This window comes from Crinia signifera, chromosome 6, assembly GCF_055691185.1.
Source record: "Crinia signifera chromosome 6, ASM5569118v1, whole genome shotgun sequence".
Lineage (NCBI taxonomy): Eukaryota > Metazoa > Chordata > Amphibia > Anura > Myobatrachidae > Crinia > Crinia signifera.
In genome coordinates, this window is record NC_139222.1 from 20,693,132 (window position 1) to 20,712,980 (window position 19,849).

Below are 19,849 nucleotides of genomic sequence, written 5' to 3' on the forward strand. Positions count from 1 at the left end.
TATTACTATTACTTTTTATTTATTTCATGATTATAATAACTATTATTTTTATTACTACTATCATTTATATATCTGTATTAATTCCTTATGTTGCTATAACCATTGTTGATGACGTAATCTAAGAATGAACAGCATAGGACTTGCTTTTAAAATGAATATTATTGCCATTTTGTATCACATATTATTATCATTTTAAATGTGTTATGGTCCAATCTCCTTTGAACTCTAAATACCTGTCAGCATAAATAATAATTGATAAATGTTAAAGTATACAATTAGGAATGCACTGTCTATAAAACAATTTACAAATAGTACACGCGTAGATGTAATGCTAAAACTGAAAGCTCATGATCGGCTTCAGCCTAATCACAAAGAGCTGTAACGACCCAGAACGGATATAAATAAGGGCAAAGATAGGCTCTCAGTTATTCCAATTGATAAAGCCGCCCAGTGTGCGGCGAAACGCGTCTTGAGGACCCACAAGCTCCAGCCTTAAATCAGTGCAAACTGAGGGGACCCAGCACATCGTGCATTTAGCATTCAGCAAACCCCGAGCACGGAGATCTCTGCAGCGACGCGCGCAAATCCCGGCAGGCGCTGTTATTCGGCCACACACAGCCTCCTGCCCGGCTTACCACAGCTCCCTCTCCCCATCAAGCCTGGAAGCCTAACCCGGTTACACATTCCGGCGGCTCAGCAGGGAGACGCTGAAGACGCTATAGAGCAAATGTGGACATTGCTCGTTTACTAAGTGTGTGCCAGCCGGCTATACAACCGAAGCGGCAATTCAACACCAATTCGGACTGCAAGTTACCCCTATACATTTTTTCTTGATATATATTTTCTTAAATGTTATGTGTAGATTTCTCTTATTTTTAATGTTTTACAATAAAACTTTTTTACATATGTGATTGGTTCATTTTCTATATCCAAAGCGCCTAGTGGTAATTTTTTCTAGGAGATTTAGAGAGGACTAAAGCCTTAGACAAACTAGCCACCGAAGAGGCCAGCGCCTGAGCCCAGGCTGGTTCTGGCGGCTGATGAACTGGTTGTCTAGCAGCTTCCCTTTCCTTACGGGCTGCTAGGAGCTCCCTTGATAGACCTGCCATAACCTGGGAGCAGGAAGAGTAACCAGGAGGGAAGCTCCGCCCCCATCATTATGGTGCCCTCTTTTAAAATGGCAACAGACCGCTGTATTTGTACTGCCGGGACCCCCGCTAGTCCGGTTACCGGCAGGCTACTCACCTCTGCCCCAACGCACTGCCGGATGCGGACAGGCTTGGGGCAGGAGACTCTCGCTGAGCACAGCAGGTCTGGGCATCCGGAGGTCTCTGAAGCTGGGAACCCCAGCACGAACCATAGTGGCGGTGGGGTTTCCCCGGCAGTCCCGCGGCATGGACAGGTAATGGCAGCGCTGCCTGTCCTCCTCACATGCTGATTGTATACAGATACACTCCTGTGCAAATACGACACCAGTGCAACCTATATAACACACAAGGCCTTCACCCTCAGCCCCCAATAGGACAGAAGAAAGGTTGGTGGATAAATGGCGCTTAGGTGATTTCATTCATGAAAATCCCCTAATAACTAACCCTACAGGAAGGAGAACATGAACAACATGTCCACCTTCGTCGGGCACTAATCTAATGGTGCCCATACACGGTACATTGGTTGGGACTGATGAGATGCGCGGTTCTGCACACATCTCATTGCACAGCTCCAAAGGTAAAAGTCATTGCCGTCATTGGGTATGAATGCAAACACATTCTAACATTGTGGTGGAGAATTTCAACATTTAGGAAAAATTGGGGATATACATAAACCACACATCACACCACACACACATATATATATGTTACACAACTCACACACTTACACATTGGACAGATACACACAATACAACACACCACACACCCATATTCACTACAAAACACACACTTAAACATTGCAGATACACAACACACACATTTATACGTAGCGCACCGCACACACTTACACATTGGAGAGATACACATACACCCATAACACCACATACACAAAAACAGTACAGCACACACAGAACACAGAAAAAAATAAATGCATTATAGGTGCTAAATCTCAGGAGTGGATGTAGAATTCATCAACACACACAAACTATAAAGTCAGGAGCGGTGTGTTTGAAACACCACCACCACACCTGACTTCATTGCTGTCAATGAGTATCAATGCAAACACTAACATTACGGTGGATGTTTTAACAATTTACAATCTTGGGCCTTTGGCGCAGCATAAGACGAAATTTTACAGCAATTTTGGAATAAAAAAAAAAAAAAAAAAAGGTTTTCCCGGGCAGGTCAGATAGTATATAATAAGTGATTATTCCTCACCTGTGCTGGTATCTGTAGGGATTTCCTCCTCCTTACACTGCTGATCATCCCTCATATATGTGTCTTCTGTCTCTGTATCTTCTTTCTTATCTGTCACACAAGACTCTTCTCCTTCTGCCTTAATATCAGTCACATCCGTCTCTTCTTCTCCCTTTATTTCTTCAGCCTTAATATCAGACAGATCTTCACAATGAACCAGCCACTATAAAATAGTGTTAATTTAGGCGCTATCTGATGTATACAAGAAATATAGTTTTTTTATAAATAAAAGTTTATAAAAAAAATTTATATAGGTAAAAGTATAACTCAGCTGCAGTTCTCTTTTATGCACAAGTGTGTGTGCATAGAATTATCTCACATCCGTGCACAGAGAGATTTAGTCTCATGCACTGATGTAGTGATAAAACACATCTAGAGCCAAAAACGATTAGAGTTACTGCGCTATTATCCAATTAATTATTGCACCATGGATGAACACACTCACACAAATAGAATTAGAATTAATCAATGGTATATCACATTTATTATAAAGATATAAAATATACAATATATTCCAGGTGGCCACCTAGGAAAAAAACATACATAAAACAGATATTGACATCACTTTGAATACATATATAATAAAAAAAATGGAATAATAAAATATTGGGATAAATGCGTGTATATTTCTTTAAGACTTAAAGTGCTCCCAGTCCAGCGTCCACGACCTGCTGACTTATATGGTCAAATGCGCCGGTGAGAGAGACGCCAGCCACTGCTTATTCAAACAACAGGCTCGGGCAAGGTGGGTTGAGCAGTGACCAGCCGTAACATCCAGGGTCCAGCTCCCCACTCACCCACACCAACCGGAGGGACACTCCAGCTGTGACTCACTCCGAGTCCATCGAGCGCACAAAAGCGCAGGTGAGAGAAGCGCTAAATTTGCGCATACAGAATCTATCACTCCATCTAATGCCCTAAACAGGGTTACCTTGTTTTTGGATGGCTGCTATATATTCAACTAATTGAAAAATATTATCCAGAGACACTAACTGTAATACCCACAGCTACAATACCTGAGGTTATATTTGCATTTGACCATATAAGTCAGCAGGTCGTGGACGCTGGACTGGGAGCACTTTAATTCTTAAAGAAATATACACGCATTTAATCCCAATATTTTATTATTCCATTTTTTTATTATATATGTATTCAAAGTGATGTCAATATCTGTTTTATGTATGTTTTTTTCCTAGGTGGCCACCTGGAATATATTGTATATTTTATATCTTTATAGTAAATGTGATATACCATTGATTAATTGTAATTTATTTGTGTGAGTGTATTCATCCATGGTGCAATAATTAATTGGATAATAGCGCAGTAACTCGAATCGTTTTTGGCTCTAGATCTTCACAACGAACCTAAAAAAATATCACTTAGTATTGTCTGATGTTATGGAGATTACAAAGTAGAATATCAGTGTATAACACACACACACACACACACACTGCAATTCATATAGTGACAGTCACTTTGGTATATTGGGGAGACTCTAAATCCCACCTACCTGATCCTCCTGTGGGGTCCTGTGAGTCTCCTCTGTACAGTGCTGGGAATACAGAAGACGGGGACATCTCTCTGGGGTATCTCTGTTACTGGGCCCATCTGTAGGAGACACACAGTGACTGAGGACATGGTATATATGTGATTATCCTGGGAATACAGAGGACAGGGACATCTCTCTGGGGTATCTCTGTTACTGGGACCATCTGTAGGAGACACGCAGTGACTGAGGACATGGTATATATGTGATTATCCTGGGAATACAGAGGACGGGGACATCTCTCTGGGGGATCTCTGTTACTGGGCCCATCTGTAGGAGACATACAGTGACTGAGGACATGGTATATATGTGATTATCCTGGGAATACAGAGGACGGGGACATCTCTCTGAGGTATCTGTGTTACTGGGCCCATCTGTAGGAGACACACAGTGACTGAGGACATGGTATATATGTGATTATCCTGGGAATACAGAGGACGGGGACATCTCTCTGGGGTATCTCTGTTACTGGGCCCATCTCTAGGAGACACACAGTGACTGAGGACATGGTATATATGTGATTATCCTGGGAATACAGAGGACGGGGACATCTCTCTGAGGTATCTGTGTTACTGGGCCCATCTGTAGGAGACACACAGTGACTGAGGACATGGTATATATGTGATTATCCTGGGAATACAGAGGACAGGGACATCTCTCTGGGGTATCTCTGTTACTGGGCCCATCTGTAGGAGACACACAGTGACTGAGGACATGGTATATATGTGATTATCCTGGGAATACAGAGGACGGGGACATCTCTCTGGGGTATCTCTGTTACTGGGCCCATCTGTAGGAGACACACAGTGACTGAGGACATGGTATATATGTGATTATCCTGGGAATACAGAGGACGGGGACATCTCTCTGGGGTATCTCTGTCACTGGGCCCATCTGTAGGAGACACGCAGTGACTGAGGACATGGTATATATGTGATTATCCTGGGAATACAGAGGACAGGGACATCTCTCTGGGGTATCTCTGTTACTGGCCCATCTGTAGGAGACACACAGTGACTGAGGACATGGTATATATGTGATTATCCTGGGAATACAGAGGACGGGGACATCTCTCTGGGGTATCTCTGTTACTGGGCCCCATCTGTAGGAGACACGCAGTGACTGAGGACACTGTATATATGTGATTATCCTGGGAATACAGAGGACGGGGACATCTCTCTGGGGTATCTCTGTTACTGGGCCCATCTGTAGGAGACACACAGTGACTGAGGACATTGTGTATATGTGATTATCCTGGGAATACAGAGTACGGGGACATCTCTCTGGGGTATCTGTTACTGGGCCCATCTGTAGGAGACACGCAGTGACTGAGGACATGGTATATATGTGATTATCCTGGGAATACAGAGGACGGGGACATCTCTCTGGGGTATCTCTGTTACTGGGCCCATCTGTAGGAGACATGCAGTGACTGAGGACATGGTATATATGTGATTATCCTGGGAATACAGAGGACGGGGACATCTCTCTGGGGTATCTGTTACTGGGCCCATCTGTAGGAGACACGCAGTGACTGAGGACATGGTATATATGTGATTATCCTGGGAATACAGAGGACGGGGACATCTCTCTGGGGTATCTGTTACTGGGCCCATCTGTAGGAGACACGCAGTGACTGAGGACATGGTATATATGTGATTATCCTGGGAATACAGAGGACGGGGACATCTCTCTGGGGTGTCTCTGTTACTGGGCCCATCTGTAGGAGACACGCAGTGACTGAGGACATGGTATATATGTGATTATCCTGGGAATACAGAGGACGGGGACATCTCTCTGGGGTATCTCTGTTACTGGGCCCATCTGTAGGAGACACGCAGTGACTGAGGACATGGTATATATGTGATTATCCTGGGAATACAGAGGACGGGGACATCTCTCTGGAGTATATCTGTTACTGGGCCCATCTGTAGGAGACACGCAGTGACTGAGGACATTGTATATATGTGATTATCCTGGGAATACAGAGGACGGGGACATCACTCTGGGGTATCTCGGTTACTGGGCCCATCTGTAGGAGACACGCCGTGACTGAGGACATGGTATATATGTGATTATCCTGGGAATACAGAGGACGGGGACATCTCTCTGGGGTATCGCTGTTACTGGGCCCATCTGTAGGAGACACGCAGTGACTGAGGACACGGTATATATGTGATTATCCTGGGAATACAGAGGACGGGGACATCTCTCTGGGGGATCTCTGTTACTGGGCCCATCTGTAGGAGACACGCAGTGACTGAGGACACGGTATATATGTGATTATCCTGGGAATACAGAGGACGGGGACATCTCTCTGGGGTATCTCTGTTACTGGGCCCATCTGTAGGAGACACGCAGTGACTGAGGACACGGTATATATGTGATTATCCTGGGAATACAGAGGACGGGGACATCTCTCTGGGGTATCTCTGTTACTGGGCCCATCTATAGGAGACACGCAGTGACTGAGGACACGGTATATATGTGATTATCCTTGGAATACAGAGGACGGGGACATCTCTCTGGGGTATCTCTGTTACTGGGCCCATCTGTAGGAGACACGCAGTGACTGAGGACATGGTATATATGAGATTATCCTGGGAATACAGAGGATGGGGACATCTCTCTGGGGTATCTCTGTTACTGGGCCCATCTGTAGGAGACACGCAGTGACTGAGGACATGGTATATATGTGATTATCCTGGGAATACAGAGGACGGGGACATCTCTCTGGGGTATCTCTGTTACTGGGCCCATCTGTAGGAGACACGCAGTGACTGAGGACATTGTATATATGTGATTATCCTGGGAATACAGAGGACGGGGACATCTCTCTGGGGTATCTCTGTTACTGGGCCCATCTGTAGGAGACACGCAGTGACTGAGGACACGGTATATATGTGATTATCCTGGGAATACAGAGGACGTGGACATCTCTCTGGGGTATCTCTGTTACTGGGCCCATCTGTAGGAGACACACAGTGACTGAGGACACGGTATATATGTGATTATCCTGGGAATACAGAGGACGGGGACATCTCTCTGGGGTATTCCTGTTACTGGCCCATCTGTAGGAGACACACAGTGACTGAGGACATGGTACATATGTGATTATCCTGGGAATACAGAGGACGGGGACATCTCTCTGGGGTATCTCTGTCACTGGCCCATCTGTAGGAGACACACAGTGACTGAGGACATGGTATATATGTGATTATCCTGGGAATACAGAGGACAGGGACATCTCTCTGGGGTATTCCTGTTACTGGCCCATCTGTAGGAGACACACAGTGACTGAGGACGTTGTATATATGTGATTATCCTGGGAATACAGAGGACGGGGACATCTCTCTGGGGTATCTCTGTTACTGGGCCCATCTGTAGGAGACACGCAGCGACTGAGGACATGGTATATATGTGATTATCCTGGGAATACAGAGGACGGGGACATCTCTCTGGGGTATTCCTGTTACTGGCCCATCTGTAGGAGACACACAGTGACTGAGGACATGGTATATATGTGATTATCCTGGGAATACAGAGGACGGGGACATCTCTCTGGGGTATCTCTGTCACTGGCCCATCTGTAGGAGACACACAGTGACTGAGGACATGGTATATATGTGATTATCCTGGGAATACAGAGGACAGGGACATCTCTCTGGGGTATTCCTGTTACTGGCCCATCTGTAGGAGACACACAGTGACTGAGGACATGGTATATATGTGATTATCCTGGGAATACAGAGGACATCTCTCTGGGGTATCTCTGTTACTGGGCCCATCTGTAGGAGACACACAGTGACTGAGGACATGGTATATATGTGATTATCCTGGGAATACAGAGGACGGGGACATCTCTCTGGTGTATCTCTGTTACTGGGCCCATCTGTAGGAGACACGCAGTGACTGAGGACATTGTATATATGTGATTATCCTGGGAATACAGAGGACGGGGACATCTCTCTGGGGTATCCCCACCCGTACCTCCCCCCCCCCCCCCCCCATCCCCCATACCTGCTCTACCCATTACAATAAATTGAAGTCTCCTCTTACCCAGTAATGTGAGAGGCAGGTAATTTTCCATCATCACGTCCTTGTACAGACCCTTGTGTTCCTCTACATACTCCCACTCCTCCATGGAGAGATAGACAGCGACATCCTGACACCTTATAGGAACCTGATACACACACAGTGATACAGTCATCACCCAGACACATCCCCCGGGGTTACTGTATATTGTCCCATTCCCAGCAGTCACCTCTCCGGTCACATCCCCCGCTGTTACTGTATAATGGGGTGCCGGACAGCTCACCAACAGTAGGGATTCCGACAGTCATTACTCCGTCAGAATCCCGAATGCTCCCTCATGGGGGTCCACGACCCCCATAGAGGGAGAATAAAATAGGTGGCGAGAGCAGCAAGGGGCTTCATTGCGCTCCCCCTGCTGTGCAGTCGGGATTCCTAAGTCGGGCTAATAACTGTCTGAATTCCAACTGTTGGTGTGTTATACCACACCCGTATAATGTACCATTCCCGGCAGTCATCTCTCCGGTCACATCTCCCCGGTGTTACTGTATAATGCCCCATTCCCAGCAGTCATCTCTTTGGTCACATCCCTGGTGTTACTGTATAATGCTCCATTCCCAGCAGTCACATCCCCCGATGTTACTGTATAATGCCCCATTCCCAGCAGTCACCTCTCCCGTCACATCCCCCGGTGTTACTGTATAATGCCCCATTCCCAGCAGTCATCTCTCCGGTCACATCCCCCGGTGTTACTGTATAATGCCCCATTCCCAGCAGTCATCTCTTTGGTCACATCCCCCGGTGTTACTGTATAATGCCCCATTCCCAGCAGTCATCTCTTTGGTCACATCCCTGGTGTTACTGTATAATGCTCCATTCCCAGCAGTCACATCCCCCGGTGTTACTGTATAATGCTCCATTCCCAGCAGTCACATCCCCCAATGTTACTGTATAATGTCCCATTCCCAGCAGTCACCTCTCCGGTCACATCCCTCTGTGTTACTCTATAGTGCCCCATTCCCAGCAGTCACCTCTCCGGTCACATCTACCGGTGTTACTGTATAACGCCCCATTCCCAGCAGTCACCTCTCCGGTCACATCCCCCAGTGTTACTGTAAAATGCCCCATTCCCAGCAGTCACCTCTCCGGTCACATCCCCGGTGTTACTGTATAATGTCCCATTGCCAGCAGTCACCTCTCCGGTCACATCCCCCATTGTTACTGTATAATGTCCCATTCCAAGCAGTCACCTCTCCAGTCAGCAGCTGGATGATCTTGTTGGTGAGTTCCAAGATCTTCTGCTCATTGTCTTTCCCATGTAACAGTGAGTGAGCTGGAGGCACCATGATGGGAATCTGGGTCCTCTTCTGTCCTTCTGACACACAGTGACGGTTACTGGGTGTCTCATGATCACTGGAGGTCTTCACTACTATGTAACCCTGTGTATAAGAAAATACACTATCACTGTAGACACTCCCAGTTATGACCCTTTATTATTACTATAAGTGATGTCACTGTGACACTCCCAGATCCCCTCACCTCCCCAGTCACGTCCCTGTATTATTACTATAGATATAAGTGATGTCACAGTGACACTCCCAGATCCCCTCACCTCCCCAGTCACGTCCCTGTAATATTACTATAGATATAAGTGATGTCACAGTGACGCTCCCAGATCCGCTCACCTCCCCAGTCACGTCCCTGTATTATTACTATAGATATAAGTGATGTCACTGTGACGCTCCCAGATCCCCTCACCTCCCCAGTCACATCCCTGTATTATTACTATAGATGTAAGTGATGTCACAGTGACGCTCCCAGATCCCCTCACCTCCCTAGTCATGTCACTGTATTATTACTATAGATATAAGTGATGTCACAGTGACGCTCCCAGATCCCCTCACCTCCCCAGTCATGTCCCTGTATTATTAATATAGATATAAGTGATGTCACAATGACACTCCCAGATCCCCTCACCTCCCCATTCACGTCCCTGTATTATTACTATAGATATAAGTGATGTCACAATGACACTCCCAGATCCCCTCACCTTCCTAGTCACGTCCCTGTAATATTACTATAGATATAAGTGATGTCACAGTGACGCTCCCAGATCCCCTCACCTCCCCAGTCATGTCCCTGTATTATTACTATAGATATAAGTGACGTCACAGTGACGCTCCCAGATCCCCTCACCTCCCCAGTCACGTCCCTGTATTATTACTATAGATATAAGTGACGATACAGTGATGCTCCCAGATCCCCTCACCTCCCCAGTCACGTCCCTGTATTATTACTATAGATATCAGTGATGTCACTGTGACACTCCCAGATCCCCTCACCTCCCCAGTCACGTCCCTGTATTATTACTATAGATATAAGTGATGTCACAGTGACACTCCCAGATCCCCTCACCTCCCCAGTCACGTCCCTGTAATATTACTATAGATATAAGTGATGTCGGTACTTGTTTCCTAGCACGGCCACAATCGCGGCCATCGGGGGTAATTTTTAGTGGCCTGCGACGCGACCGACGCGATGCCCCTGATTTTTCCATTGAAATGCATTGAGAACAGTGAAAAATCGGGTCGGTCGCGTCGTGTGCACCTAAAAATGCTTAAATGGTCCAGACGCGATGCCCACGATTTCCCCATAGGGAACAATGTTAAATGCCTCAATTTACCCGCGATGACCACGATTTCCCATAGGAAACAATGTTAAATGGATCAATTTACCCAAATCAGCATAGGGAAGAATGGTAAATGGGCCAGAAACCCCCAAAAAACCCACAGACCAGTGGAATGTCCCCCCAAAAGTAGTTGACGCCACCCCGCCATCAACGTGAACCCGAAGCGTGGCGAGCCCGCGAGGGGCGGCGGTACGCGTCCTCCGACCTTTTCATGCCCTACTATCCACGTCGGCGTGGAGTTGAGAATAGAATAGTGTGGCGAGCGCAGCGAGCCACCGAGCCCGAAGCGTGGCGAGCGCAGCGCGCCCCGCGAGGGGACGCGGATACCTTCACAGGTAAACGCGTCCCTTCGCGGGCTTCCCAGGTGTCGCCATGGACACCTGGGAAGCCCGCGAGGGGACGCGTATAACTGTGAAGGTATCCGCGTCCCCTCGCCACGCTTCGGGCTCGGTGGCTCGCTGCGCTCGCCACACTATTTTATTCTCAACTCCACGCCGACGTGGATAGTAGGGCATGAAAAGGTCGGAGGACGGGTACCGCCGCCCCTCGCGAGATCCCTGCGCTTGCCACGCTTCGGGTTCACGTTGATCGCGGGGTGGCGTATAGTACTTTTGGGGGGACATTTTTATGTTCAGGGGTGTTTTTGGCCCATATACCATTGTTCCCTATGATAATTTGGGTAAATTGAGCCATTTCACATTGTTTCCTATGGGAAATCGTGGTCATCGTGGGTAAATTGAGCCATTTAACATTGTTCTCTATGGGGAAATCGCGGGCATCGCGTCTGGCCCATCGCACCCGATTTTTTAAGCGGCCGCGATGGCCCCGATTTTACCCCCGATGACCGCGATAAAGATCGTTGTGGCCGTGCTAGGAAACAAGTACCGTGATGTCACAGTGACACTCCCAGATCCCCTCACCTCCCCAGTCACGTCCCTGTATTATTACTATAGATATAAGTGATGTCACAGTGACGCTCCCAGATCCCCTCACCTCCCCAGTCACGTCCCTGTATTTTTACTATAGATATAAGTGATGTCACAGTGACACTCCCAGATCCCCACACCTCCCCAGTCACGTCCCTGTATTATTACTATAGATATAAGTGATGTCACAGTGACGCTCCCAGATCCCCTCACCTCCCCAGTCACCTCCCTGTATTATTACTATAGATATAAGTGACGTCACAGTGACGCTCCCAGATCCCCTCACCTCCCCAGTCATGTCCCTGTATTATTACTATAGATATAAGTGATGTCACAGTGACACTCCCAGATCCCCTCACCTCCCCAGTCACGTCCCTGTATTATTACTATAGATATAAGTGACGTCACAGTGACGCTCCCAGATCCCCTCACCTCCCCAGTCACGTCCCTGTATTATTACTATAGATATAAGTGATGTCACAGTGACGCTCCCAGATCCCCTCACCTCCCCAGTCACGTCCCTGTATTATTACTATAGATATAAGTGATGTCACAGTGACGCTCCCAGATCCCCTCACCTCCCCAGTCACGTCCCTGTATTATTACTATAGATATAAGTGATGTCACAGTGACGCTCCCAGATCCCCTCACCTCCCCAGTCACGTCCCTGTATTATTACTATAGATATAAGTGACGTCACAGTGACACTCCCAGATCCCCTCACCTCCCCAGTCACGTCCCTGTATTATTACTATAGATATAAGTGACGTCACAGTGACACTCCCAGATCCCCTCACCTCCCCAGTCACGTCCCTGTATTATTACTATAGATATAAGTGATGTCACAGTGACACTCCCAGATCCCCTCACCTCCCCAGTCACGTCCCTGTATTATTACTATAGATATAAGTGATGTCACAGTGACACTCCCAGATCCCCTCATCTGCCCAGTCACATCCCTGTATTATTACTATAGATATAGGTGATGTCACAGTGACACTCCCAGATCCTCTCACCTCCCCAGTCAGCAGGTAGATGATCTCCAGGGTGATATTTAGTATCCTGTCAGTCATGTGACTCTGGTCCTTGTACATCCTCGGGGAATCAGTGACGCGTCTCATCCTCACCGCTCTGTTGTCCTGGAGTAAATATAAGAATTACAATAAACACCACACAGTACACATGAAACCTAATAGATAAAGGTAAGAGAAATCCACATACACAACAGCAGCTTCTAATGTTTCCCCACATTTAAATATATATCGTATAGAGAACAACAGGTACATGTGTAGTATAGGATATAATAGCACTGCTATGTCCATTGTAGTGAATGGTCTTAAAATAAAATGTAATAATAGGCACCAAAGGCTGCTCGCTCTGTATAATCATCATAATACTAATATTAAGAACTCAGAGACTGGTAATCAAGGAATAAGAAAATAACTAATAATAATAATCACCATCACACAGGGAGCGCAGGCAGCCAAGATGGCGCCCGGAGCGGCATAGGGGCGCGGGGCAGTGGCGGACCGAGGCCGAACGGCGGGAAGCTAGGGGGGACAGGCAAGTATGCCTGACCCACTTTTCACACCCGGCACTCCGGCCAACCAGTCAGGGGGAGCGGGGGGGAGCCTGGCCGGGAGGGGGTTAAAAGGCAGAGCTGGTGGGGGAGGCTGCATTCCAGGAGGACACGCAGCGACGCAGCTGTATGCTGTTTTGTCGCAGCCTCCCACCACAGCAACGGCATCTGCAGCCCATCACGGCAGGGCGCCTTTCCAGCACACGGCGGCAAGGGACCGCTCAAACCAGCGTCAGGCCCCATTTGATTCACCACCAGGGAGCAGGCATCGCCACCCCAGGTCCCGCACTGAGCAGCATGGCCGCCGCAGTTGCACACGGCGGTCAGAAAGGCGGGAGCAAGCTTACCATCATACTGAGCGCGATTTCCAGCTCGGGGAAAGGGAGAATGTCAGAAGGCGGAGAAGTCCACTACGTCGTTACAGCAGAAGTCTGACACGGGGATACTTTAGGACCAGAACGGACCAGACGTTGCACGGGATTGGTAAGACAAATGTCGTTAATGATACCCAGCATAGCATGTTTAGCACACCAGCAAATGTATGCAATAGCCTGAATGTTAGCAATGCTATAGGCGAGGGTTTGAGGGTACCCAGTGTTGTTTCACATAATGTATGTATTACATCGGCAGGGGCTCAGAGCTTTAGCAATGCCACAGGTAATGTCGTAGGTGTAGCTAGTAGTTTGGGGTTGCAAAATCCAGGCGTTCCACCGGGAGGGGGTGGGAACGGGTCACAAGGGGACCTTAATTTAATGGGGGGCACCACGGAGTCAGACGAGGCATGCAGAGTTTTAAGGGAACAGTGGAGGGCCGCAGTAGCTAAATGGAAAAGCAAGAAGGGCAGGAGCGGACGCGGTCAGGGATCAGTTAGGCGGTATACAGCCGGATAAGGTGGCATCCTTTGCGCAGGGCAACACCGCCATGGGATATGCGTTCGGTCATTAGCGGCACATCTGCCACCGGTGACCCAGAAGGAGATAGAGAAACGGGCATTTATAGACATATGTTCTTTAACTAAAGAAGGACTAAAGGATAAAGAGAAGGCCAAGCTGGAAGGGGGGGGGGGGGGGAGCTGGATGATAGCTACAAAACAACTGAGCACTGGCTGAGCGGCATGTTCGCTTACACTGCTTGCTATACGGAGGCCTACCCCGGGGCATGGGTATGGTTATCAAGCTATACTGATTTTATTTACACAGCTTACAAGGAGCAGGGGGAGTTGGTATGGCGCAAATACGACGAGGATTTCAGGGCAAGAGCCAAAAGCCCATAGACTTCGGGTCTAGGGACGTTGACTTGTGGCTGAATGCGCAGTCAGCAGGGTTGGCAGAAAAGGCAGCAGCGCCACAGGAAGTGGGCGCAGCGGGGCCTAGCATCCAGGAGCAGGATCTTAAATGCTGGGCATTTAATGATATGCGCTGCACCCGCGTGCAGTGCAAATTCAAACACGCATGTAGCACATGTGGCGCTAACCATGCAGCCAAGTAGTGTACCAGGCAAGGGTGTAGCGGCAGGAAGAAGGTTCCCGTAGCAGCAAAAGAAGACAATAGCAGCGAGCCTCGTTAATAATGCGGACGTGGCTAGCCACATATCAAAGGGCAGAAGCCAAAGGGCTACGGGGAGGGGGGAGGAAGGTTTTACTACCATCGTTGCCTCCACAGTCGATGGTTGCCATCGACTGCGAAAGTGCAACTAACCATCGATAGTGTACAGCTATTCAATATGGGACCATCGATGTTTGGAATATCGAGGGTCTTCCATGTTCAATGAGGCGGGCCAGTCAGAAGGCGGGGGCGGTGCATCAGGGGCGGAGCTATGCTCCATATGCCTGCACTTTGGGAGCAGAAAACAAGGAAGGAGCTATTTGTTTAGGTTTTACATCGAAGGCGGGAAACCAGCTGGTTACCCGCCATCGATGGCAAAACTATTAGACGGCGGCCATAAACCATCGACTATTGCTAATCATCGACGGTCAAGGGCCATTCCTAGAAAACCAGATCAGTAGGTAAGACCGGTATGCAGCGGTGCAATCGGGCGACGGGGTGCACCCGTCAGAGGTCGGTGCAGAGCTGTGCAGCAACGGGCTGCAGGAGGCGAGGGAGGTTTGAGCCAAGTGCATATGGCAGGATGGGGGGTGTTCGACCCCGGGTAGAGGGGCCTCAGTGGCGGGAAGAAGCGGTGCGCAAGGCATCGGAACAGGAGGAGCCAGCTGAGGTTCGCAGATTCACCCTCGGTCGGGCCGCACGCCAGGCTCTAGCTGTCGACGGCAGGCCGTCTGGCTGCACGCCAGGAAGGGGGGTAATCCACAGGGGCTGGCTCACGGGAGGGGGTGTAGCCGAGGGCCTACAGCGTAGGCAGGGGCACGCCCCACGTCATAAATCAATGAAGGTCATTGACAGGTTGCTTGCCTTGCCCACCGTTCTCTGTCCCTACCCTGCATTATGTAATTAGGAGTCTAAATAAACTGTGGCCAATAATTCAATCCCAAGTACTGTCTCTGAGCATTATTTCAGTTGGGGTTGGGAGTGAGGTCACACGAGGGACACAGCACACAGCCCTCGCACCCTTAAGAGGCTGCTCAACTGTACAATAAAAACAACACACAAGAGTCTGCTCCCCCTCTATAACATTTGTAACAGGCCACAACAGGGCGCTCCACATGAATAAACCGCAGGCCGCTCCCCCTGTGTGAACGGGACACCGCAGGCCGCTCCCCCTGTGTGAACGGGACACAGCAGGCCGCTCCCCCTGTGTGAACGGGACACCGCAGGCCGCTCCCCCTGTGTGAATGGGACACCGCAGGCCGCCTCCCCTGTGTGAACGGGACACCGCAGGCCGCCCCCCCTGTGTGAACGGGACACCGCAGGCCGCTCCCCCTGTATGAACGGGACACCGCAGGCCGCTCCCCCTGTATGAACGGGACACCGCAGGCCGCTCCCCCTGTATGAACGGGACACCACAGGCCGCTCCCCCTGTATAAACAGGACACCACAGGCTACTCCACCTGTATAATAACACCAAGGCAGCACAATACCATCACCTGCTGCCAGATACAGCAATGTCTTCTCTCGGTCCCCCGTAACTTATTCACCGTAGCTGCTGGAAGTGAGAGGCCTCAGGTAAGATCAGCAGCGCTGCCCCAGCAGGAAGCCGAGATGCTGCAGCCAATGAACGCGGGGATTGGTCTTCCGGAAAATGGCCGCCGCTCCCTCACACAGGGGACAATTGTTAAGGCGCCTTACTAGTAATATATACAGCATGGAATCTATCAGCTACCGGTGACCTCACATCACATAACTTCTCCCAGGAACAATTACCTCTTCTATCAGTCCGGCTGTGATGTCTCTGTGTCCTCATATAGCGGCGGCCATTGTGTTGTGGTTTGTACTCTGCTCCCAGAATCCCCCGCGGCTGTAGCCAAAGTGTATTTCCTGTGTGTGGCAGAGTGGGAGGAGCTGTGTTACCAGGGAAACGTCCCTTCCTGGTGTGCATGGCAGGCAGCAGGGAGAGTGCTGCAGCTGGCACCAGGTGACCCCAGGTATTATACTGCTAGTAACAGCATAGTAGTGATTGCTGGGTGTGAGCCATAAGGGCACTTACAGGGGAGCTGCTGTTCTACTCACACAGGCTGCAGTATAATACCAGGTGTGTGCTTTCACTGGGACCAGGGAGAGGGAACTGAGTCCTCCCAGCCCTAGCTGTGGTGTTGCAAGGCAGAGACTGGTGTGCATGCTGGGACTTGTAGTTCTCCGCCCTCTTTTTTACTATTCAGCCATGCCCAGATGTGTATGTATGTGGTGTAATGCTGGGCAGTGACTGTAGGTATGGGGGTATATGTGCCAGGCATGAGGATGTATAAGGTGTGCCCAGATGTGTATGTATGAGGTGTAATGCTGGGTGGTGACTGTGGGTATGGTGGGTATATGTGCCAGCCATGAGGATGTATAAGGTGTGCCCAGGTGTGTATGTATGAGGTGTAATGCTGGGCGGTGACTGTGGGTATGGGGGTATATGTGCCAGGCATGAGGATGTATAAGGTGTGCCCAGGTGTGTATGTATGAGGTGTAATGCTGGGAGGTGACTGTGGGTATAGGGGTATATGTGCTGGGTATGAGGCTGTATAAGGTGTGCCCAGGTGTGTATGTATGAGGTGTAATGCTGGGTGGTGACTGTGGGTATGGGGGTATATGTGCCGGGCATGAGGATGTGTAAGGTGTGCCCAGGTGTGTATGTATGAGGTGTAATGCTGGGAGGTGACTGTGGGTATGGGGGTATATGTGCTAGGTATGAGGATGTATAAGGTGTGCCCAGGTGTGTATGTATGAGGTGTAATACTGGGTGGGGACTGTGGGTATGGGGGGTATATGTGCCAGGCATGAGGGTGTATAAGGTGTGCCCAGGTGTGTATGTATGAGGTGTAATGCTGGGAGGTGACTGTGGGTATGGGGGGGGGGGTATATGTGCTAGGTAGGAGGGTGTATAAGGTGTGCCCAGCTGTGTATGAGGTGTAATGCTGGAAGGTGACTGTGGGTATGGGGGGTATATGTGCCAGGCATGAGGATGTATAAGGTGTGCCCAGGTGTGTATGTATAAGGTGTAATGCTGGGCGGTGACTGTGGGTATGGGGGGTATATATGCCAGGCATGAGGATGTATAAGGTGTGCCCAGGTGTGTATGTATGAGGTGTAATGCTGGGCGGTGACTGTGGGTATGGGGGGTATATGTGCCAGGCATGAGGCTGTATAAGGTGTGCCCAGGTGTGTGTGTGTGTGTGTGTGTATGAGGTGTAATGCTGGGCGGTGACTGTGGGTATGGGGGTATATGTGCCAGGCATGAGGATGTATAAGGTGTGCCCAGGTGTGTATGTATGAGGTGTAATGCTGGGCAGTGACTGTGGGTATGGGGGGTATATGTGCCAGGCATGAGGCTGTATAAGGTGTGCCCATACATCTCACACTAACTGGCCTATTCGTCTCACAGGGACTGACCCACTGACCCATAAGTCTTACGCTGACTGACCCACTAAACCATACATCTCACAGTGACTAACTGACCCACTAACCCATACGTCTCACAGTGACTGACTGACCCATACATCTCACACTGACTGACTAATCCATACACCTCACACTGACTGACTCATACGTCTCACACTGACTGACCCGTACGTCTCACACTAACTGACTGACCCACTGATCCATACTTCTCACATGGACTGACCCATACTTCTCACACGGTCTGACCCACCCGTATCACACAGTCTGACTGATCCATATATCTCACACTGATTGATTGACCCACTGACCCATAAGTCTCACACGGACTGACCCATAAATCTCATACGGACTGACCAACACGTATCACACAGTCTGACTGACCCATATGTCTCACTGATCGATTGACACACTGACCAATAGGTCTTACACTAACCGACCCACTAGTCCATACGTCTCACACTGATTGACCCGTTAACCCATATGTCTCACACTGACTGACTAACTGACCCATACGTTACACACGGACTGACTGACAGACCCACTCACCAATACATCTCACACTGACTGACCCATACATCTCACATGGACTGACCCATACGTCTCTTACTGATTGACCCAAATGTCTCACACTGACTGACTGACCCATATGTTACACATGGACTGACTGAACCATACATCTCACACTGACTGGCTGACCCATACATCTCACACTGACTGACCCACTGACCCATATGTCTCACACTGACTGACTGATCCACTGACCCATACGTCTCACAATGACTGTCCTATACGTCAAATGTTTTTCAGGGATCCGCTGTATACAAACCCCCCTAAAGCTATACCTGTAATTATACAAGGAACACGACCAGCGGTTTGTGAGAAGGAAGCTACTGCATCAGATACAGAGAAAGCTCCCATAGCGATTGATGATGGGAAACAGAGTGATTTGATATGGGTGCCCGACAGTCAGGATCTTGACTGTTAAAACCCCGACACTTGGGGTCCCAACGGCCCCTGGCTATCCTCCCTCATGGGGGTCCATGATGTGATAGAGGGAGAATAGAATAGGTGGTGAGAGCACCGAGCCCGCAAGGGGCTTTGTTACACTCCCCTTGCTGCCTGAGTCCGGGCAGTCAGGATCCCAACATTGGGCTAATGACTGTCGGGATCCTATACCACACCCTTTGATTTAAATATGCTACAAATCCTACAGGGATACTCCGGTTGTGGGAGGAGGGTGGAGATTCAATTAAGTTAATTTCCACAGAAATGGCACAAATGGGAACTTTGCCAATAGATCCCCGGGTGCATTTACAGGCGCAGAGGTTTCACAGTAGGGATGGTACCTGGACATTATTGACTTGTGAAGTAATAAAAATACAGATGATGCCCACCTCACCGTGGCACACTACTAGAGAGGGTATTCAGCAGGTATAGTTGTTAGGGTGTGTTCGACGTTTGGTGAAAGTTGCAAATCCATGAGGTGGGGGAATAAGTGTAATACAGCGGGAAGGACCTGATCTCTGTATGTTTGTCCAGTCAGCTCCCACCTACATGAAAGCACCCCTGGATTTAGCAGTAGGCACCTCATCTGGTATGACTGGGTCTATGGCAGAAGAGCATTTGACTCCACTGCCACCCAGAGTACTGAACTGAAGACTCCTATTGAACTTTG

General features: G+C 49.0%; 1 protein-coding gene and 1 long non-coding RNA gene across 2 annotated transcripts in view; both read right to left on the bottom strand.

Annotated features, from left to right (window-relative positions):
* LOC146010116 (uncharacterized) overlaps positions 1 to 8,130 on the bottom strand; it is a 47,646-nt gene extending 39,516 nt beyond the window's left edge. Inside the window, exons 1-3 of the mRNA XM_083151039.1 lie at positions 8,011 to 8,130; positions 3,916 to 4,013; positions 2,367 to 2,568 (exon numbers count right to left, since the gene is read on the bottom strand). Coding sequence (XP_083007165.1) covers positions 2,367 to 2,568; positions 3,916 to 4,013; positions 8,011 to 8,095 — 385 coding nt within the window. The 5' untranslated portion in view covers positions 8,096 to 8,130. The remainder of the gene's footprint in view (positions 1 to 2,366; positions 2,569 to 3,915; positions 4,014 to 8,010) is intronic.
* Positions 8,131 to 9,117: 987 nt separating this feature from the next.
* On the bottom strand, positions 9,118 to 16,691 carry LOC146010126 (uncharacterized). Its single transcript, XR_014444732.1, has 3 exons — positions 16,218 to 16,691; positions 12,615 to 12,737; positions 9,118 to 9,422 (listed from the first exon to the last, which is right to left on the bottom strand). It is a non-coding gene; the product is annotated as an uncharacterized LOC146010126 (long non-coding RNA).
* Positions 16,692 to 19,849: the final 3,158 nt, after the last annotated feature.